This window comes from Diprion similis, chromosome 1 (genome assembly GCF_021155765.1).
Source record: "Diprion similis isolate iyDipSimi1 chromosome 1, iyDipSimi1.1, whole genome shotgun sequence".
Classification (NCBI taxonomy): Eukaryota; Metazoa; Arthropoda; class Insecta; order Hymenoptera; family Diprionidae; genus Diprion; species Diprion similis.
The window spans coordinates 7286306-7310408 of NC_060105.1; the positions used below are offsets into that span (position 1 = coordinate 7286306).

The following is a 24103-nucleotide window of genomic DNA, read 5'->3' on the forward strand; positions in this document are numbered from 1 at the left end:
ACCGATAAGAATTAATTCATTGGATAAAGTCTGGGTAATGAATTCGACATGCGATAACGTTAAGAAGCCAAGTAAGAAAGGATTTTACTCTACGCTGCAGTCTGGACCCTTTATTGCGCGTTACGTACGACAGTAGAAAAAAAACGAATTACTATTAGCTTTACGTAAACTAAACGTATACGTGAATAGACGTTGAAATTGTGAACACTGGAAGAAAGCGAGGTTGAAGTTTCGAATTTGAAAAGTTTCGAAAGTGCTTAATTCCGAATTATTTGGTGGTGAAACTTAAAGTAAAGAAATCAAACTTTGAGGAAACAACAAAGTTCCGAAATGCAAGTTTCAAAAAATTCAAGTTACGATAGAGTAAAATATCGAAAAATAAAATATACTCGCACATCGTGATTTGATCAACCAGTGGGTGTAAAAGATGGGAAAAATCGAAAGTCAGAATGACCATGATGCCGAAGGTAAAAACATCGAAAATCCAAATAAAGAAAGATCAAAGTGGTGAAATTTCTCACAAAGCCAGAAATTTACAGAACTGCAGATCTTCGATATTTCGGAATTTCGATGTTTGAGATTTTTGAATTTTCTAATTCTTCATTTTTGGAATTTTAAACGCTTGATGTTTTCCGACAAAATTTGATTTCTCCAAGTTTCGTCACCAAAAATCGGAATATGGCGCTTCCGGAACTTTTCAATTTCAGAATTTCAATCCCGCCCCGTTTACTGTAAATGTGCAAAAAATTGCGTAACTTTTACAACGTTTTTGTACTACTTATAATATCGTGCGTAACTTCGACCCGTATAATTTCGTACAAGAAATTAAAAAATTACATATCTATAATAATATTTACACACGCCGACATGCAATGCACTTTTACAATCATTCGTCTCATGCGTTGACGTCCAAAGAAAAATCGAATGCATAAAAGTATGGATGAACATGAAACTAGTGCAACTAGACCAAGGAATTGACATATTTAATCCCATATACATCAAATCAACAATAATAATAATCGTTATCATCTCGTGATTCACTTCAGAGCGAAATACAAAAAAATTATACTGGCCTACTACGAATCAAGGGTTCACACTTATAATTTACTTACGTGTCTCGTGTCACCGGCTAGTAACGGAGTATGTGCCTGTAACAACGAACGAGCGTTCCAATCGATTAGAGCAATTGAAAACAGATGAGCTATTGAATTAGAAAAAAAAAACAACAAAAGAAAAAAAATCAGTCATTCAAAAAAGAAATGCGCGTACATTTTTTCGATTAATTTATGATGCGACACGTTGGAATTGAAACAATATTGATTGTTCAGGATTTGCATCACGCGTCTTTTAAATTTGCAATGATTCAACTCTTCCTTTGCACATTGAGAAAAAGAATAATCGTATCGCCGTGGTGTATTTTTACAATCATATTGAAAGATTATTAATCATCGTTCGTCGATTATAAATGGATTTACCATTTCTTCAGTCATCATATTAATTATCGCTATATATAGGTATAACACAAATACTAAAGTTAGTCGATAAAAAAAAAAGACAATACGGGATATCAATAATTATCTCTGCAGCGTTCGCAGCGTGCGGAAAACTGTTGAAGAGATTTTGAGGGAAAAATTTCCTCGCTCGATAATGAGGTGATTTATAAATTATACAGAGGTCCTTGATATATCGGTTAATCGAGGATATTATAATGATCATAATAATATATATCTGTAACACAGGGAATATCCTACATAACTATATACATATATTATGATTGTATGACTGACCGATAACGAGAAGATTGAATTTCGTTCTCGGATAATACAATTAGTAAGATACGAAATAGAGCAGTTTATTACAAAATGATAGAACAGAAGAATAATCGTCGTCTTGTGATGAAAAAAACTTTTCAAGGAAAAGCGAATTATTGAAAAAGAAAAAGAATCGATGTTACGTGGGGTAGAATTGTACAGCAATGTGTGTACGTACTTATAATCCATTAAAAAAAAGAAAAAAGAAAGAAATAAAGGGAAAAAAAATTGCCAAGCAAGATTCAATTAAGAAAATCCGATATATTTATAGGTTATACCAAGAGTTAAGAAAGCAGCTGCACGGGCTTAATTAAATAAGATATCACCGCGGAGTTTCGAAGCGGGCAGATTGATTGCAGAATTCAAATTATAATGTTCAATCGATGCGTCGTTATTATACACACGCGTCAATACCTATAAGATAATTAATTTCATCATTTTTCACATTCAATTTTCGTCGCAGGGCAGAGCGGAAGGTATAATGAGAGAATTAAGTTAAGAAAGTGAAAATAATTAATCGGTAAAAATAGAATAATATGGAGGGTGGCTGGCAGGGCTGAATTCTCTTAGATAATTTTTACGCTAATTCTTCCATACAATTACGTTGTTATATATAATACAAGTATATACGTATACATGTACGTATTACATGGATTATAGAGGCGAGAAAGAAAATTGTAAGTGAGTTCATAACGCGTCATCGCATTAATTTTCCCCAACGAAATTACAACAATTATTATTATTCTGATACGAAGAGAAGAAAAAAAAATTAAAGGTTATAGATTCGATAATGTGGTACATTAAAAATGTTTGATATTAAAACTCGTAAGTTTATAATATAAAGGCTCGTTTTAAGAAAAATTTCATTACATTGTACTTTAAGGATTATCTGAAATTGAATATAAAGTATGAAAAAACGAAGCTTATACTTGCTTAATTTTTTCGACTACGTTCACTAAAATTGTAAAACAGTGATATATATATTCATTTTCGTTTCAATATCTCCTGACATTAACGTTACCGTATATTCAACTCGGTAAAAAAAAAAAAAAAAGGAACAAACAGTTTGTGAACTTAAAACAAACCGAAGTAAAATGAACAGCAGACAAAAACTATAGATTACTGTAGGTATATATATATAGCAAAATTACTTTTCACAGCTTCTCATTTGTCAACAATTTTTATCATTCTATTTACAAAGATTTTCGTACAAATTTATCCTTTTTTTTTCCATTACTGTTATTTACACTCTCAAAAAACGAAAAAACGAAGAAAGGTGTTAAACGAAGATGAAGATTCGCACGCGGCTCAAGTATGAGATAAAAGAAGCTAAGGGAATGAAACGAGCCAGTGGCTGACTGAATGAATGAACGAATGAACAAGTGAATGAATGGCTTTTGAGCAATTGGCGGATTTACGCCACTGGAAATCTTCGTTATCGGTGTTCGGGGTATAAAGCGCGAAGGTTTACGAGGGTCTCTGCGGGTTATTGACTGCATGGGCGTCGAGTCGAGACGAAGACCCGAGATTCCCTTCTTTCTTCGGTGAATTTATCTCACTCTCTCTTTTCTCCCCATTTCTTCCAATATACACCGTGCACGTACGTAAATGTATAAAATAAAAAAAAAAAAACTAACGTTCGAATAGCTTACGACTATTTCTACAACAGGATTCCAGGAGGAAGTCGAAAGACGAAGGATGAGGAAAAGCAGCTTCACTTCACGGTTGCTGCGTGCTCCTTATTTTGCCCACGAGAAATATCCACCTAAAGTCCGCGATAACCGCGAATTCGTGCAGTCAGTCTACGTGGTGGAGGAAATCCGAGGACGGCGAAATAGAGGCGAAAAATGGAAAATTTTGAAAACACCGCAACGGACAGGGAAACGAGAGTAAAACGAGATGTGATACCATAGAGGGATCGATGTTTCGTGTCGCGGTTGACGTCTTTAACCCTTCGAGAGGCAGTGATAAATTTTTATTTTTTTTTTATTTTTGTTTTCTTGGAAAAAATAATAATAATAATAATAATAATCACTTTTTTATAACGTAGACAGCCGAGACTTTGACATTTTTTTTAACGCATTCTCTATACACTCTTTTATAATATATAATTTTAAAACAATTTGAATTAGTTTGGTAGAAGCTTTTCCCCCTCAAAGGATTAAAAATACGTAAGTTTGTATTTGAGATAAGATTAGTTCCGACAATCGTAGTTGAAAGTAAATTGATCAACACAATGGGATTAATTATTACAACGTATACATATATATGAATGATTATTCAATACTACGCACGTGATCGTTCTTGTCGAGATTTGATGAAATCGAGCATCGACACTCAGCATTTTTTAAGCAACATTAGAAATCCAAAGTCTGCAAGTTGGAGTAGTTTTGAAAACTGACGGTAAAGAAAAAATAATAAAAGTTTAAAATATTTAAAAATAAAACTTTGATAAATGTTAACGTATTATAATATATATATCCCATACAGTTTGTAGAAATAATCGACGACTGGGGCGAGGTCGAAAAAGATGTCGCACGTTTTTTAAAGAATTATACCTATACCCCCATTCTATATGCTAAGTACATGTATAAATAAATTCGACGGACTCGTTCGATTCGATCGAATTTCGATGAGAATACATTGCAAACGGCGGGTGTAAAATAAACGGCACGAGTATATATTCAGTGGATAAAATGGAACAGGAAAAAAAGGAAATTAAAGAAAAACAAAAAAAATAAATAAAAATGAAAAAAAAAAAAACAGAAATTGTCGGGAATGAAAGAGCGGTAAAAAAGAGAAAAACTGTTCACCCGCGTGTCCCTTCCTCCGGTTTTTCCTTTAACGAGCCTCGTAACCCGATTTTATTCACCGTCACGTCGAAGTGCTTCAACATACAACCTTTTACAATTTTTTAACCGATCCTCAAGCAGCTCAATGCAAACGTATATATATCTATAAAGGTTTCAAATAAAATCCAGATAAAAGGTATGCAGAAATATATATGTATATACACATAGATGGCTGATTGATCAAATTTCAAAATCTATTCCAGCCTTTCGTTTTAATATTATAATATACAACTGGATTTGCGACTTAAAGATCGTTCGTATTTTGAGACAAGAGAAACGATGTAAATAATTGAGAATAAATTGTTTTCGAACAAAGAAACCGTGAAATATTTGCTGTCAATAATTTCTCATAGTTATTATAAATAATTTTTTACCGTAACCTTATACGAATATATTGTACATGCATGACTCACGCGCAATGTTAATTCATATTTCAAGATGAAAAGAGATTGAACGCGATTGCCTCAGACTACGATGTAACCAAGACATTATACCGTATATATATATATATAACACACCTAATTCAGTAATTTGGTTCATTCTTATCAAGTTGTACGCAATCAAAGAGAGATACGTTATTCGATAACCTACATAACTACCGACGACAGGATTACACCTACGAAATAAACGTGTACGAGTATATATGTACATGTATGTAAGCACATATATATATATGTGCATTATGAGATGAATAAATAGTGTGCGTATTACATATAAATAATAATTATGTTGCTGATGGTGAGAGAGATAAAAACGAATAAAAAAAAAACGTGAAAACGTGTTAGTTTAATCCACTTGACGGAAAAAATTAAGGCAACTTATTATAATAATTACGAAATACTATTAATACGGAAGGTAATTAATTTTTGCATCTATTTCTTCTTGTTCTTTTCTTCTTTACCACATCACGTGCGGATATATTACATAAATTATTATTATTATTATTATAACATACGAGACAAAATGTGCAACGACAACGCAATCTCCCTAGCCGGTATCACAACGTATATTGTATGTGTTCTTGTCTTTATACATATTACACATCCGAGATTTTATTCCTTGGTCACGTTTTGCCGATAAGCCGACTTTGCAGAAAAAGAAAAAACAGAAAAAAAAAAACAAAAAAAACACAAGAAAAATAAAAGTAATAACATTGCTAATGACGAGAGCATAGATACGTACGAGTACTTAACGTGCATGTCGGTGCATATAATGTCAACTGGAACTCGGCGGAACGGAATTGCTGTTGAGTACACAAAATCGGGGAAGATATTTGACTAACGCGTGCGGACGAGAGCAGAAAGTAAAAATTCACGTCGTCTGATTGCCAGCATAAAAAAAGAAAAAACTCCGATAACAAATCTACTTTCTATGTTTCCATAGATGCAGTTTTTTGTCTCTCTCTCTATCTCTCTCAAATTGCAACTGCCAACCTGCTCTACTCTGAAATTGATTGATCATTCTCTAATTAATCAGTGCTTAACTGACTATAAATCGGAACATTTGCAAAAAATTTCTTGCCCAAAAATTTCTTCGGCGAACGTGATTAAAGACTTCATAAATTATATATATACTTCCAATTATTTATATACATAAAATTAAACAAATCGCGCTGAGGTGATAAAAAAATAATGTGACTAAAACTACTGCGTAATAAAAAAATTTCTAACAATAGAGAGGAAGGATTGAAGAAGAAAAAAAAAAGAAACAAATCCTGAGCAAAGAAAGTAAAAAAATAAAAATAATTCCCTGCCTCCCTCTCTCACCATCTTTTGTAATGAATAACGTCGGAGAAAAAGAAGAGCAAAATATGAGAAAAAGAAAATCACAAGATATTTGCTACGTGTTTGGTTTGAAAAATAAAAGTCAAAACGTAGATGACTTTTTGCGGATAATCCAGGAGCTTTTCGCGTCACGATGAATACTAATCCGAGTTTGATTCAGTGTCTGGTATGAAATATAGGGATTTACGTTGGTTCGTTGGTTGGTTTCATCCATCTCCGGTTTGGATGGTGGTGGTTGACTACCGTGAAATAGGGCCCATTCAATGTCTATTGGTTTCTTTAAACGAGTCGACGAGGGTGAGTGGAGGAAGATGAGGAGGAGGGAGAGATCGAGCGACTTCCGGCCAGCCTCAATATATTTTGCGACTGCAGGGATGTAATAACAAGACATTGAAAAAAACGAGATGCTGGGGCGTCAAAGAGTTTTTATAACAGTTCCGGCCAGTTCCGGTTAGTTCTCGGATAAATCGAAGCAATGCATCAGATTTTTTGTTAACTTCTCTTTTTTCGCTTCTTAATCTTGGGGAAAGATTAAGAAGAAATTTTTAAATTTTAGATGCTAGAATTCTCGAATCTAACCTTCAGGAACTACAGAACTCGTCGAGAAGTGTCAGTATAAGTCATAAAATTATTTTTTCTTTTTCAAAATGCGGTGCCACAGGAACCTGGTACCTTATTATTACATATTAATTTTTTGTTTTTTCCCCTCTAGTAACAATCTTAGCAGAACTTTTTCTCTAAGCTATAAAAAAAACTTTGGAACAAACAATAACCTGCAGACCAGTGATAATTTTTTCAGCATTCTTCTCCGAGTTATACCGTCGCAATGCGCCGCATCGTCGCCGACGAAATGACTTAATTATAAGAAGCACGTGACGGTTGGTAAAAATCGTCATCATAGATAGGGCGATGCTTTAGTAATAATAGAACGAAGACTATCTGCATGAGTAAGTCGATCCTAAGTGACGAATCGAAGCCTAAAAAAAAATATAAAATCAAAGTACGCAAAAGAAAAAGTGTAAATCGTTAAAACAAGTATAGTGAACAACGTTAAATTTCAAAAGTTTGTGAAACAATGAACAATCGCATTTGATCAAACAGGCACACAGATTCTTCGGCGATGTGCGATGTATGAGTTTTACACAAGCATCAATTGCTATATAGACAAGGAGAAGCTAAGCGAGATAGGTGTGTGAATATGTGTTTTATACTATACTCACGTCCACGTACATGTACATACATTGTACATAGAAAAAAAAGGGGGAGAAGAAAAATAAAACTAATCTACAACAATAACACGAGTCAATACGCGGGCTTTATCTCTTTCCGATAACGTCATTGCCGTCGTATTACAAAAGTACTATCACAAGTCACGTGTACAGTGCAGCAGAATCGTTGTAAGAGAAAAATAGCCTTCAGGTGTGTGCGCGTGTGTGTGACGTGCGTATATATACATATATATATATATATATATCCACGAAAAGTAGAGTAAGTGCTTTAATTCGTGTCACGAGTATAGTTTATGGTGCTTATTGCATTAGGCAAATAGGTACGTCGCCGCCTAGGCGTAAGTAGCAGCAGCAGCAGCAGCAGCAGCAGCGAATAGAGTTACTTAAGGACAATAATAATAACAATGGTAAATATGTACCTATCGACCTTATGCGCTGCACGGGTTACACGAGCCAGACAATCATCGAAGACGTCGTCAACTCTGGCCCAGATTAAATATTAATCCTTCAATATTTAACCTGTATGTATATATATCGTATTTAACCCTCCCGAGTCAGCCGCTCCTGGGGTGTCGATAAGACCCCAGAAACTAGTGTATTCGTTATGGGAGGAAAAATAAAGGTGACCACGAAGGGTTAATAATTATACCTAAAGACGAAGTCAAGATTAGGTTTGAGTTGCGCGTGTATTTTAATTTCAATTTCAATTACACTCGATACACGGTTAATTGACCGTGACATTTTTTAATTCCATCTTTATTTTGAATTATTTTTGCACGATAACGATTAAAAATACCTTAAATTTCTCCAGGTTTTCCATGACCCTTTCGAAATTCCCTGACATATTTCCCCGCATTTTTCAGGTGCAAGTGGTCAAGCCACTCTGTTTTTAAAAGATAATATTATACGGAAATTAAAATTTTTCGAATCAAGTACAGCAGCAACAGCTGCAATAACATAGGTATATATACATGTATAATATAACATCATCGTTCATCGTTAGTTTCATTTCCCGCGGCGGAGCCACCACCTGTGCAGCAGGTTAAGGTATACGCGATGAAAATATTATAATAATCCTCGAAGCCTGCAGCAGGCGTGATTTAAACCCAAGTTTACACGCTGTCTCAACACATCCTATAACATGCAACAACAAAACGTAGAAGAATTCATTCATTTATTCACAGTCACTTCATATAAAAAGTCGTACGAAATACTTCTTTGTCGCCTAGACTATTTTTTTTTTTTTTTTTTTTTTTTTCAAATATACTGAAAATATTGTTCAGGATAGCGAAAAAAGGCGCCTGTTAAAATGGGAGCTCTTAATTTTAATACTAAGAAGTGCCTCATCCCGATTTTCTACTCTCCATAAGAATAACATTATGGCAAAAATGGTTCTTGCTCCTTGCGATTTTTATAACTAGATAACGACGCGTCGTACAGAAAATTCAGAAACATGTTTTTGTAGGAAATTGAACGTTCTACAAAAAAGGTCTCTTGTCATTTTACGATAAATCTATTCTTTCAAAAGTTATTTAAGGTCAAACATCAACAAAGGACCTCAAATAACTTTTGAAGGAGTAGACTTATCGTAAAATGACAAGAGACCTCAAAAAAAAAAAAATAGGCCATTTTTTTGATACAGTCTAATATATATATATATATAAAATAATTATTCTTACGATAATGCATAAATTATAAATCACGATATCACAACATTTTTTCATGTCCATTATGTACAAATTAGTACACATCCCAAGTACCCAATACAGTAATACATGAGATTTCTACTATCATCTCCTCAAGAGGATCTTCCGTATGTTTTGGAAACCGCATAAGACACCCCAATAACAATAAGATGGTAGATTCGCGGCCTCCCTCCAGACTCCCCACCCTCCCATCATCTTCGTCCTTCCGTTTCCGAATATATACGTATACACACAACGTTGATTCTATTGTTTACCGTAGAAGCTACGCTACACACTATCCAACTATTGCTAATGCCTATGACAACTTCCTTCGTCCTGCAGGCGTTGCTGCAGGTTGATTTAGGACTAGGTCGCCGACGGCTCGGAGGTGTTAGGATTAGGTACTAATGCAAACTGCACTATATCGAGTAGTATTCGAGGGAGTATTAATCTGGTAAGTACACACATCTGGACGCGTCTGCATATAGTGACGAAATATTGAAAGGAAGACGACTGTTTTAAAAATTTAAAACGACTTCGAAGAAGTTGAGTTTCGAATAAAAAATATACGCTTTGCTTTATAAAAATATACAATTTCAGACATTTATCCTGTAGTTGCGAAATAATGATTTATCCGAAAAATTAATAGCTGCGTTAAAATTACGAACTTCAATACACGATAAAGGATTCGAAGAAAAAATATTAGCTGGTAAAATATTTTTATAACATCCGAGAAAACAAGGGGAAATATTTTTTTATATCGAAGAGAAAGGAAGAAAGAAAAAAAAAAAAAAAAAAACAATTATCGTCTGGTTCTCCATTCGCAGCTAAAATATCCTGGTGCCAATTGTACGGAAAATAAAAATGTTCTTTACAGATTACATGTCTTGTAATGATAACAACAATGAATAAACTCTGAGTAAAAAATAACACATAAAAGACTTGAAACACAAGCCGCCGACAAAAGTCATAATCAGCATATTTCGACGCCGCGATTAATATTATAATAACCTATATATGTATATTACATCGCAGCTTAAAGAAGGAGACTAAATTCTCTCGCTGACTCGTAAATACTTCTCGTTATTATGACATGTGTGTACGAAAAAGTAAACGCATAATAACATACGTGTGTACATGCAATACGCATGTAATAATACACGCAAATACGTGCAAATGAAAGAAGTAATTCGTCAGTTTTTTTATGTAGACCAACAATTATGCATACGATGTTTACATTCAATGATCGTGTAATAATAACAAATTCAGAATATTGTAACTATTCTGTTAGTTCAATTTTTATGAATCCTTCGGTACTCCGATTTTCTTTTTTTTTTTTTTTTTTTAACCATCATACGGTATTTTTTTAACGTTATCGTAAATGTCAAAAACAGAAAAATTATCTCTTAGATAATACAACTAATTTTTAGTTAAATATCTAGCGGAGGTTAGATTTTATAACAACCCGCGCACACGACGATGATGATATAATTTACGCTTTACTAGCTTCTCAGTCTTATCACCCCCCCCCCCCCCCCCCTTCCCCGTGATATTTTTATTTCATCCACATTCGTCGAGGCAAACGAGGAAGAAATTATTATGAAACAAATGCGATAACGCGGCGACGACGTGATAATCTTTTTTTCACAACGCATGTATAGTGTTATATTTATAATATACGGCAGGAAAGAACACGATTAATATAAGCAATCTGTTTTAAATATATCGTACGTTATAAACGGGCGAGCAATGCTTCTTAATCCATGCAACTAAAACTTTCTTTATTATTACAAAAAGTGTCTGAGAAAAATACAGAAAAGTAACAGTTCTTTGTCACTTTGCTCACACAACAATATCGTGTGTATAAAATTAGTAATAGTCAATCTGAAGTTGCACCGTCGTCGTAGAGCAAAGGGGAAGAGAAAAAAAAAATACAAAAAACGAGAATCACGGTCAACCAGAAAAAGAAGAAGCTCCGAAAGATTAATTCCGGAAGTAGTAGTAAAAGATATTTACCGTTAAACCTTCGCTTCTTCCCTCTCCCTTCTCCCTGAATTGCACAAAAGGGATCTATGTAGGTATCTATACTTTAGGCACCTACAATTAGAGAGTTTAGAGACCACAGTGGGCGGTTCTTCGACGATTTGTCTGCCTATGAGGAGAACGAACGAACCCAAGCGAAGAAGGTACGTGTGTGCGTGTGCGTATACAAATGTACGGTACATACTTACACAAACTAAACTAGTTTCGCTCACCAAAAACATCGTCGTGTGACCTATTATAACGGTTACCTACGTAAGGGAATAGAAAACGATCTTTGAAACGAAAAATAAAAGAGATTTAAAAGAAAGTTCAGACCGCAAACGCACGCACGGCGCTGTTGCTGCTGCTGCTGCTGCTGATGATGATGCAAGTATAGATCGATACCGTTCTCAAACTCTAGTTGTAAGTAGTATAGTATAAGTACATATCTACATGCAGACCGATAGAAAACTGAGAGACGAAAAATTATATCCACCGTGATTATTGTCATCGCGGGAAAGCGTTGTGAGAGTGAATGATTTCTTACGATCGATCATTTTGAGACAGACTTTATATAAAGTTACAATTCGTGTAGTGCAAGTACGATGTATTTAGTGTATGTCTATGGAGTCATTCGTTTGTTGCACTATCATCGCTATTGTACCAGGAACTGAATTTCGTATAATCATTAGGACTTTCTTCAATTTCAATTTGACGAAATTGTACGATCACAACTCCGTAAAAGTAACGAGCAAAAATTGCAATTTCATTGAAAGTTAGGTAAGATTTTTTCGAGTTGAATAAAACCGAAATCTTTCGTGGAATGACGGAAATATTTTTTTCAGTACTGTACGTTGTTTAAATGAATAAAAATTCAATAATAATGAATATTGTACGTATAATCGCCACATTTTTTCATCCCCTCGCAAAAAACTTTGAAGAGATAATTTCTTTTTTTTTTTTTTTTGTTTGGAAAATTTATTTTGGAATCAGTGCCAAGTCCAAGTCCACGACGACCAAATGTAACGTTAAATGCAGTGACAAAGAAGAGAGAGAAAGGTTGATGACCGTGGGACGCTACCGAGCTCCTCGAAGAAAGTCCCGCTTATCGTGCGCCTAAAAACAAGCTACAAACGAACACAAATTTTTACACATGTATACGGGGTATTCCACGTCAAAGCAGTAAACGGTTGATCGTGACATTTTCTAATTTTACCAAAGATGTTTTCCTACTTTAGTACGACTCCTGATGAACTTCCAAAGATATTTAAAAATTTTTACAATCACTCGTCTTGACCCTATGATTTTTTAAATACTCATCTCAAAAACAATGAAATTTATTTTTATGAAACAAGAAAGAAAACCTTTCGTTTCCGAAATTAAACATCTTCGCGCAAGATTCCGAGTGAGACGTCGTTTTTTCAGTTTAACTTGTTCTATTTTTTTTAATTCTCTCTACTTTAATATCTGTTTGAAACGTATTGTATATATATATATATATATATATAATACATATCGCATTTCCGATATGATTATTGATTTTTTAAATTGTTCCTCCAGCTCTAAAAGACACTCGAAATTTTTTTCAAAATTTTATCACATATTTTTAACAGGTATAAAAATAGGAAAAACATTTACAAAAAACAAAAACAAAAAAAAAAACAACAAAACCGAGGTCCCACTTTGAATCTTGCGTGAAAATATTTCGTATCGGTATCCAAAAAAATAATTTGTGTGTTTCAGAGATGGGTTTAAAAAATCATAGGGAAAGATCGTGTGATAAAAGGAAAAGAATTTGAAATTTTTTTGAAAGCATTTCAGGAGTCGTACCGAGGTAGGAAAAATCCTTGATGGAATTGAAAATTGTCATGTTCAACAGTTTACTGAGTTTACTGAGTCTATAATACAGATATATAAGCTTTGATAGAGATGACGATGATGAAACGAATTAGTTAATCCGACCCTGCGACAGCAGCCTGCATAGCTTCTCCGATTTATTAAGAATAAAAGCATCTCGTGTATTATATATAATAATATGATAGTAAAAGAAATTTGGAGTAAAAGTAAAAAATAGTAGCATTTCCATCGTTACTACTCTAATCGTCAACAATCCGTAAACACAAAAATTAACCGGAAGTAGCGTAGCGATGCTTCAATGCTCGTGACTAGCGGTCGTAGTAAACGGCGTCGAAACGTAAGGGTTAAATTTTATATTGTATCTGGGTAAGAGAGACGGAGAGAAGGAGGGAGGAAGGGAGGGAGAGAGAGAGAGAGCTGAAAGATCCCTCTCCTTCCACTCGGCTTGTGTTATCGCATAAACAAGGTATAAAAGATAAGGAATAACTTCACCGAGACTCCAATGCGATGACTCACCGAATCGAGGTTGAACAGGCTTGAAACTTTCTTGAGGAAGCCGTCCTGGGACTTCTTTTTCCTTCGACTTGTCATGGTCGTTTAAATATCCAGGTAAGTATCGATCGGCAGAGATTAGGGGCTCTAAAAATGAGGTCGGGAGTCCCGCACTCGTTATTCACTCGTCGAACTTCACTCACAATTAGAAACCACTTACGGAAACACACGACGCGCTCATTTTCGCGCCTCCAACTGCGTAGCGTGAACGGAAAAGAGAAGATAACAACAAAAAAAAAAAAAAAAAAAAAAAAAAAAAAAAAAAACCCACAAAAACAACGAAACGCCGGACGGACGGCTTCTTACAATTCTATTCAACAACAGGGCACAGACACTTTCGATTTGCACATAATTCGCGCTCCTTGATCACTCGCAATCGGTATAGAGTTCAAAATCCCGGCCAGCCTCCCGCGGTCTTCGCGTCATGACGTACGCGGCTAATAATTCTTGCCGCTGCCTTCCTAGCGGCGCCGTTTCTCACTCACTCTCTCACTCTCTCACTCTCTCACTCTAACCGACGCAGGTGGGTGTCTGTCACTCCCACGGCCCGATCCCTCGACCTGTTCAACAACCGTGACCCTTCGTCGTCGGTCCTCGGCGCAGCAACTACGCGTAGTACGCCAGGCATGCGGTTCAAGTGTGTACTTACTACGCACGTAAAGTTACCTGGGTCGACAAGAAGAAGGAAGGGAGGGAGGGAGAGATCCGAATCTCCGTGGCTTCTTCCTGGGCTTAAAAAGGAGAGACTTTTTCTCACTCGGTTATTCCAAAGCGTCTTGAAGTGACGAGACAAGAGATGGAGAGAGAGAAAGAGATGGAGAGAGAGGAAGAAGGGCAACGCGGGTGTTTTGTTTCATTCGAAAATCGAAGGGATTATATCGTGTGAGGTTAGTTCCGCAGCATCGTAACTCCCCGGCTGTTTGCTTTTCGCACTATTTGACACAAAACTCTGGGGTAAAAGATACACAATCGCACCTCACCACCTCACGCACACATTTTAGTTTATCACTATTCGCGGCCGAGATTATTCTTCCGCTTTATATTCGATAAACGACGACGCGGCTAGACGCCGAAAACGTCGAGGAACTATCGCGACGCTCAACTGATCGGCATACAGGCAAGCAACCACTTGTTGGTTCGTTCGAATCGTTGAATCAGGGAACGAGGGAACGAAACGCCAAGGTACGAGATTGCGGAGGCGCAGACACACCGAGCCGATGACGAAGACGCCCGATCGTCGCCGGAATCGCACGAACGACTCACGCCTCGGCTGACGGTGTATTAACCGTCCCGAAAACGTGGACTATGCGCGGCTGCCAGACCTGAGCTATTGCCTTTCAGCCCTCATTCTGCATTTCCGTATTTTCCGAACAGCGATATCAGCCGCTCGGAACGAAGAAAATTATCCCGCATTCTAGCTTATCCGAAAACCTGAATCACCCTCGTTCCAAAAAATTCCTCGAGTTACAATCGAGTGGAGCGTTTATATTGCGGTGCGATTGCGTGATGATTATTATCTCATTAAACAATTCCACCAGCGGAAGGAATTAGTATAATAATAGTACGAGGAATTTCTCGCACACATGTGTATGTATTTGTAGATAATATATAACCTTCGATCGTTATACCGTTGGACAATTTTTTATGTATAGTTCGAGGTAAGAGGCTGCACTAAACCGCCCAAACAGGTCGGGGCGGAATGAAGCCTCTTCTTAAACCCTCGAAACCTCAGGCGAAGCGTCGGCGACGCCGGCCGGCGGATTCGACTTATACCCACACATTATACGTATACATTTAGGTATTCTAGGCACATACCAAGTATGCGCAAGTTGCAGTGGCTGAGTTTCAGGTAACGGGGCCTGGAACTTGTTAGATGAACCTATAGAATACGCGGGAGCCAATTTTCCGTGTGAATAGTGAGCGCATAGCCGAAGGCATACGTGTACAGAAGTACAGAGATACTTCTGGGTGAAAACGAGCCTAGACGGTTTGGTGGGTGGCAATTTGCATGCCAATTGTCTGGCAGCAGCGTGCAAAGAGTCGCGTAGTCTGGAGCGTGTTCGACTGTGTTTTAAATATAAATGTTCCGCTCGCGGATTATTTGCTCTTCGTTGAATATTTCGCCTCTTCAGTTTGCTCGTATATTTTTTTCTCTCTTTATAATTCATTTTTTTTTTTTTTTTTTTTTCTTTCTCCCTCTCCGAGGGGGCAAATGTTTGTGGGATTAATAGTGGTAGATGGCAGCACGGAATGCCGTCTGACAGCTTGCTTGCCCAAGGAAGTAAGGCGGGGTTGGTGCATCCAGGAAAGAAGGGAGGGGAAGAAGAGGAATGAGTGGAACGAGTGAAGACCGCAAGCGGCATCTGATGCTCGTTCGACATAGCTTTAAGCAGAATGATTATCTTCATCAATTTAACTACGAGGCTTACCCCCGTCGGTATAAGCTTGCGGATAAGGATCCGAAATAGTATTGCCGGTGAAAATTAATGTATTGTAATTTATAATGAAAAAAGAAAGAAATAAGAAAAAAATTGAAAAAGAAAAATTTCTGCATCCCGTTGAATGAACGTATTGCTCTTACATAAAGGGGATCCACTTCGCGTCGTCGTGGGTAATTTTTTGCACAAGCGATTCTCGAGACGTCGCCTAATTTTTCTCCTTTCTCCTTATACCTTCTCAACCTTGTTTATCCCCAACAAAATATATTTCTGCACGTTTGTTGTGCAACTCAAACGAAACCTGTTAAATCATCACATTATCGCATAATCGAATAAGAAATAGCACGAGTCGGTGGATTTTTTTGGCTGGTGACAACGATTGTTGCAAATCCTGAACGCACATTTTAAGCGGCATATATCAACTTACATTGGATAAGTGATAAGGCATGATTACAAGTAGATATTTCAATTAAACCCATGCATTCTATACGAACGATAAAGTTATGCGGAGGCGTTTGAATTATGTAACGCATATTAAGAGTGAGGTACGATTATGACCAAAAAGTGCGGGACCGTCTCTGTATTCGCTACTTCATAATATCCGGCATTTTCCTCTGCGGGTAAGTAGCACTGGGTTTAATATCCGCCTGTGCACAGGCAATTGTTGCTACTTCCGATGAACGATTATTGCATATACACAGGCCTTTTTCTGACCAAGCATGTACGCGTTCAAATGTTGAACGACAGGGTTGAACGGTTAAGTTAAAACACATATCTACACAAATTAAGCAACGAAAAAAAAAACCAGGCATTACTAACTAATGAAGGATGAGAGCGGAACATAAAAATGGATGAGAAAATAAAAAACAAACAAGTGAAAAATACGTAAATCAGGAGAATTTTTATTCAAACAAAAAATCAAACCACAAAATCATATGGTTAATAATAATAATAATAATAATAATAATAATAATAATAAATAACAGAAGGACGGTTATTCATTGGATGGTTGTGAGCGATGAACAATGATTTAATGATCGGATGACGATTGCTGATACGTGAGTTTCCTGCGCGTCGTAACGACCGAATCTTCTTGGCCCTGTGGTTAAAATACCGAATGCAGATAAAATGTGTACGAGCTACTCAATCTTGAATCTTACAATCTATTCAAGATACAACAATGTGTGTATCAATAAGCGAATTGATCTACGTTGACATTGTTGTGGAATAGAAGCTGGAGATGGATTTATCAGTTTCCGTACGCCCGTGGATTTGCAACATGCTCATCTTTTATTTATCGCGTATAAAGAATTTTCGGGCGCCAAGAATTAAATTTTCTCCCGTGCCTGCCTCGCGGCAACTCGTTCGACATTCCTTCGTCGCAAGTAAGTGCGGTTAGGCGCTGGGTAGGAATTTGACTACATTCTTCGATAAGTTTTTCTTTGCAAGTGTAACTAAAAATCGAAATCGTGGATTTCCCATGGAGCAAAAATAACATTTTAAGCTGATATCTTTTGTGTCAATCGTAGACGTAGACAGAATTACATGTTAAGGATAATTTGATCAGTTATTAAACCTTGAAAATGAAAAGTCAAATTAAAGATGAACAGCAGCCTTTGGTTTAAGGCGGTCAGAGCATGAAACAAAGGATATCTACCATAATATCATAACGGTGCGTTTTTATACGAGGTATTTTGGTAGAAAAATTTAGTTTGATTATGTAAACTGACAAGTTCTATGATAGCAATTTCTAAACTACACATATTTTCCTACACACTGAATCTGACGAAGTTAAAGTTGAGTTAATACTTCTACGATTTTTGAGGAGTTTATGACGTGGAAAATTTTTTCAACAAGCAATAAAAGGAAAGATAATCGATGTGAGGCTGAATTTAGCTGTCAAAGTCAGCTCGACGTTCGAAACTCGCGCTTGTTTCCGTCAGATCCTGTGATAAGGGAAGATTGATCGCGGTCGACGATGTTCATCTGGGAAGTTCTGCGAAGCAGCAACAGACTGACGACGGTGTTCGCAAGTTCCCGATAACGATTGCTAATTTGCATATCAATTCATCGGATATGATCAGCAGAATCCCCACCGTGTTTCACAATATAATGGGCAAAAGCCGCGTGACTGAGAACGACGTAATTGGCGATTTAATCAATCCAGGCCAAATTCGTCTCTCATTAGGAAGCGATAGTTGGCGGGCCCAAAGAGCTAGCTAACCGTAACCTCGTTAGATCCAAATGGCTCCAATAACACGCCGTTTGTGTTGCGGTAACCGCGTAACCGGATGGTAAAAGCGGATCGCATGCATCAATGTCACGTAAATTGCACCGCCCTTTCCACCCTTCGCCATCCACCTTTGCGATCCGGCCCCTTTCCCTTCGCCCCTTCCTCGTCTACGAACACATTTAGCAAATCGGTTTATAAAGGCGGGGGAGTCTCTGGCTGGTGGTCGCGGCTTGCAAAAGCTCTCTAAGTAGGTTCAGCTACTACCGACGGGCTCAACGTACCGTGGAAAATATCAGCGCAAGAGAGGATAGGGTAGAAAGCGAGCAAAAAGGAGGGAGGGAAAGGAGAAATGAAAGGAAAGAAATGGGAGAAAAAAAGAAAGGGGAAAGAGAGAGAGAGAGAGAGAGAGAGAGAGAGGAATAGGGAAGCAAAATTGCTTTCCTCGTAATTACAGTTTTCGTATCCTCTCTCGTATATCGTATACACGCTGCGAATCTCGAGCTTTCGACGGCTGGATGCGAATGCGAGTGCATGATATATGTATGTGCATATATTTTCAGCGAGCATATACCCTCGTTTCATATTTCTCCAATTTTCACCCAGCTCCAGCTTCTTTCCTTATGCATTCTGTTTCTTCCGTATATTCTCGATTTGAAAAAAGATAAAGCTTCGACTCGATATGTTGTGCATAAATTTAAACTCTCTTTAACGTTAGACAGACTGAGATTTTTCCCCGAGAGGATCAATGGACGGAATACAGGATGAGAACTCAGGGTAACGTTGCTCGAGCAGGGATATAAACAAAAATAAATCAAATGAATACCGAGGGATTCGATAAATTGTGTAAATGAAAGTGAAAAAACCTAGCATTACGAAATGGGTCAAGTTACAGAGTCGATGCTACTATTGCAAAATTTGTTTGCTGTTAATTTTACAACATCGAAACGCTGATAATGTAACAGGACAAGACGTGTCTGAATAAAACGATTCTTGAATTCCAAAAAAATTAATTCCAGAGATTACTTTGCACAGGATTGTTAAACTGCGTATTGAGTGGATAAATTCTTATTGTTACCCGCAAAGAGCGAGAGCTAGGATTATTATCCTTGAAAATAATTTCTGTTTTCATTGAGTAACATGATTTGCAAGAATGACATCGACTCTGCACATTCGACGAAGCATCGAAAAATTGATTTGGTCTTTACCTGATCGCTGTCGTGTCCCTGCCAGCTGTCGTGGCTCTGAAACAGACGAGATAAGATATAATGTAGCGTGATTTTGGCAAGTCGGGGAGAAGGTAGGTATCGATGGATCTGATCAATACGCCGAGTTGGCTATACATATAGGGGACGGAAAACAAAAGAGGCCTTTCCACGAGGGATAATTAACAATTAACGCGACTAATTGGGGACAGGAACCCCTAAAACTCGTTGAGTTTCACTTCCTGGTAAGCGTCTGATCTACTGTCTCCCACGGGTAAGAACGGGGTCAAGAAATTTCCCGTTCCGCTTCCGACCGGGCTCAACTTGCCGCAAAGAAGCCGAAGTAAGAAGCGATCGAGTCTCTGGGGTGAGTAAAATCGAAAATGCGAAAATCGTTCCAGAGAGACGAGATAGAGATTAAAAATGTAGGCGAATGAAATAAGGGAAAAAATTGTCGTTTTCGTAAATTATTTCGTAATCTTTATTTCCAACGAAATGTTGATTTTATATTCACCCTGAAACTACGTATAGTTGTATAAATTATTGGACAAATTATCTACTCCCATCAATTATTCCGCGATCCCGTAAGCGTGTCGGGACAAATAAAGAAACAAATTTGAAAAATACCTGCAGATTTAACATATCACGTGGACAAAAAGATCGGAAACAGTAACGAGAAAAATATACGTCACGTTGACTTTATTAAGTCGAGGTTTACCTTAAATTTTACAAGAGATGAATATACATGTAAATAACGCATATATGTGTGAAAAATTCCGGGATAATTTTTCTTTTTCGCATACCACATACATGTATGCACAGTATATGCCGGTATATGTATAGAACCGAGGGCTGCTGCTGCCGCTACTGTTGGTTGGTTTCTATGGAACGAGGGACCCAGTTTTGCCCAGGGTTCTCTGATTTATGGGAATAATATTGGCGAAGCAGCCGTTGAATCGCAGACCTGCCCTCCTCCTTGCGCCCTCGCTAAACAATATGAATATAATATATCCAACCCCTCTGCGTATCACTGCATCATTATGTAGCAAACATCGAATTTGTAGATCATAAAACTCTAAAAAAATCTCGCTTACTTCCTTTACTCGTTCGTACTAGCTTGATGTAATATTTTTTTTTCTACTCTTGCGCATTTATTTTGCTGTACGGCTGTGTAATTATCGAAATTTTCAGAATATACTCGCATAAAAATCTGGACAGATGAGTAAAAGAAAAACAAAAATATTTCAATCTAGACACGTGAAAAATTACGTGTTCACGTCCTATTCTCAAAAAAAAAAAAAAGGTTCCTTGAAATTATGGTTTTCTAGCCACTCCAGACTCCTGAGTACTCACACATCAGGATATGAGGGGGGGAGGGGGTCGCTTCTAGTCGTTCTATATTATTAAACCGTTGCGTCGCGTTATATCCGTGAGGCCTTCAAAGAGGTTCGCATATACGCACATCGACGAGGGTGAACGTCTTGTGCCCAGGGCAAAAAGGAAGAGAACCACGGAACTCGGCGGTATACAGGAAGGTAAAAGAGAATGTCTTCCCTTGTGTACCTTCGCCTGTAGAAAGCAGAGGCGTAGGATACGACGAGGGTAGACGAAGTCAGGAGAAAGCTCCGCTCCCCCCGTCCCATCCCCCACTGCATTGAGAGGAGTGTTTGTACCTCAAGATGTAATCATTTAATGGAGTTAAACACCGCGTTACAAACCAAACGCGACCCTGAGAGTCCCGGTTCATATAGATTGCGCTGAACAACAGGCGAGTGGTTACAGGAAGTTTTTTCTCTCTTGTACTGTGTATAACCTGCCGGTATATATACAATATATACGTATGCGTATACATATACACTAGGGTGTACCAAATTTAAAAAAAATTCGAATTTCCTTCTAGCACATGGCTTAAATGTTAGGTTTTGCTTAAAACCAAAAGCCTCAGAAAAACTGAGCGATCCAATATCCAATTTTTTGCTTAATTTTTCAGGCGCTTTTGATTTAAGCAAAACTTAACATTCAAGCCATGTGCTCGAAGGAAATTGGAATTTTTTTTAAATTTGATACACCCTAATATATACATATTAGGTATACTTCAAGAAGTTAGTAGGTACATTTTACGGTCCATTGGCCGAAGGGTTGAAACGCCCTCACCTTACGCAGGGCCACCAAAGATATGCGTACTCGAGATGTTTCTCGCCAAGCAATACAGCGCGCACTCTAATGACTCCGACGACTTATTTCTCACCCCGAGGTTAATTGTCGAGGCTCGTTTCAGCTCACCGTCCCCGCAGATTTTACCCAAGTTCCGTGGAATAAATAAACGAGAGTAGAGGAAACGCGAAGTGAACGTGCACGCGGGTGTAGCACTTTTAATAGAATTTTAGCGAGCCTAATTATCAACTAAAGATTAGGCGCCCGTTTCCGAATTCAACCGAAATACCGAAAATCGAGAAGCTCGCTGAAAAGTTTTCGTCCCTGCGCTGAAATTACTGCGGTATATTAAGCGAGAAGCGGCGTTGAAGTTGGTGCAATTGTCAGAGTCCGCGGGAAATTCGCTGTAAGTATATACATATACCCACACGTACATATATATATGTATAAGTGTGTATGTATGTACCAAGTGGAAAAAAGAAAAGTTCTCGTAAATTTCCTGGGTTAAAAAGCTTTCTGAAATCGGGTGGCGTACTCAGGTGCGGCTAACGGCGCCTTTTACCGAGTCCGCGGGCTACCAAATGTACGAGGATTTCATCCTGGAAATTTACGGACCGGATGCAGCTTCCGGTTTGAATGTAGCTACGTATACGTGACGCGGCACAGCGGGATCACTGACCTCCGGGGGAAAACCACCGTCTAAATCCGGATGAAATTAAATAGCGAATTTTATCCCTTCTCAATTTACTCCTCGACGAATGTAATCCCAACTGCAGGATTCAAAATGGCAGTCAAAACTTTACTCGGACAGATCGGTACGTTCAACCGAAATTTTCATTATAGGCACGATATCGCAAAGTGGAATTTTTTATTAGAGAGTTAATGTAACGGAAGACGTTAGAATTTTTGAACTTGTATAATAATTTTGTATTGAAGAAAATTTTTTTCTTTGAAATTCTGTTGAGATTGTTCATCATCGTCATTCGAAACGAGAAAACTCTTGCAGGGGATCAAGATGAACGTCAAATGAATTAGAATGAGTGGCGTAAAAATTTTGTCAGGATTATATTGTTTTCGAATAAAAAATGGCCGGAACTTTTGAGCGAAAAATTTTGAAAGATTTTAATGTGCGGGGATAGAAATGTAGACGGATGAGAAAAGCGAAGAATGACTTCGATGTCGAGTTTATAAATTTCATACAATGTCAAGATATACAAAGTGAAATATAAAGAGTAATAAAATGTAGAAAAGTCGAATTACAAAATTATTATAATAAATAAGAATGTAGGAATAGTCAAAACAACGTCGATATTCAAAATTCGAACAATGTAATATTTTAAATCATCAAGATTCATCTCAGTAAATCTATCAATTTTATACATTTCAACTTTCTACATTTTAAAACACTGTCAAATAAATCTTCACGTTTTTGAATTCCATATTGTGACCACAATTCCCACTCTTATCCGATAAGACAGTGAAAACGATCGGTTCCGGTTCACAGCTAAAGTCGTGTTACAGCCTGTGACTTCACGTGCTTCTACGCGGCCGTCCGGCCGTTCCGCGCCTTATCAGAGACGCGGAAGCCGCGTAGCTCGTAATCATTGTCACAAAACGAGATATAGTCGAGGGTAATACAAGCAAGCGGGGTCTTAATTACGAGGACGTGTAGCCGGCAATAATTAATAGGATCCCTTTCACCTTGCCGAGGGTTGAACACCCTCGCAAACGTATGTAGGTTACCTCTTACTGCTCTGCCTTTGGAAGTGATGAGAGTTCTTCGCTTCACCGTCGACCGGGCCGATTTCCTCACGTCGTTCGACACCCTCGTTATGCGTTTCGGAAATTATGAACTCTTTGTGTTCAAAAATTCCTCCGTATCCCGGAAAACACGGATCGCAAATTCCTGGGCCTGGTAATTACAGATCTCTTATCAACGAGGAGAAGCACGAATTCGGAAAGCCAAGAATTCGCAGCGAACTAAATAAAATGTGCAAAAACATTGTGTCCAAATTTGGTAAAAATTGGTCGTGTCAGTACGGAACATGTTCTACACCGAAGACTGTAACAACGCTAGGAGTGGATAAATTTTAATGAAAAAATGACTGAATATACGTTAATGTATAAACTTTGAAATGAAAAAAAGAACGGATGGAATCGAATAAACAGTTTTTGAGAAAAAAATTCTCAAAATTCGCCTACTTTTCCATCCATCTACTCGGATGTGGCCCCTTAAGTATAACTATCCTTCAGTTTCCTCTCTAAGCGAGCCTCGCCCTGGGTG

At 37.6% G+C, this 24103-nt stretch overlaps 1 protein-coding gene across 16 annotated transcripts in view; it reads right to left on the reverse strand.

The window, feature by feature from the left end:
- LOC124407311 (disks large 1 tumor suppressor protein) overlaps positions 1-24103 on the reverse strand; it is a 361750-nt gene that overhangs the window by 80168 nt on the left and 257479 nt on the right. For 14 of the 16 annotated variants that reach the window (XM_046883436.1, XM_046883417.1, XM_046883347.1 and 11 more), the window contains 2 exons: positions 19669-19704; positions 1113-1148 (listed from right to left, as the gene is read on the reverse strand). In XM_046883436.1, coding sequence (XP_046739392.1) covers positions 1113-1148; positions 19669-19704 — 72 coding nt within the window. The remainder of the gene's footprint in view (positions 1-1112; positions 1149-19668; positions 19705-24103) is intronic. The other 2 variants (XM_046883363.1, XM_046883459.1) reach the window with 1 other exon arrangement.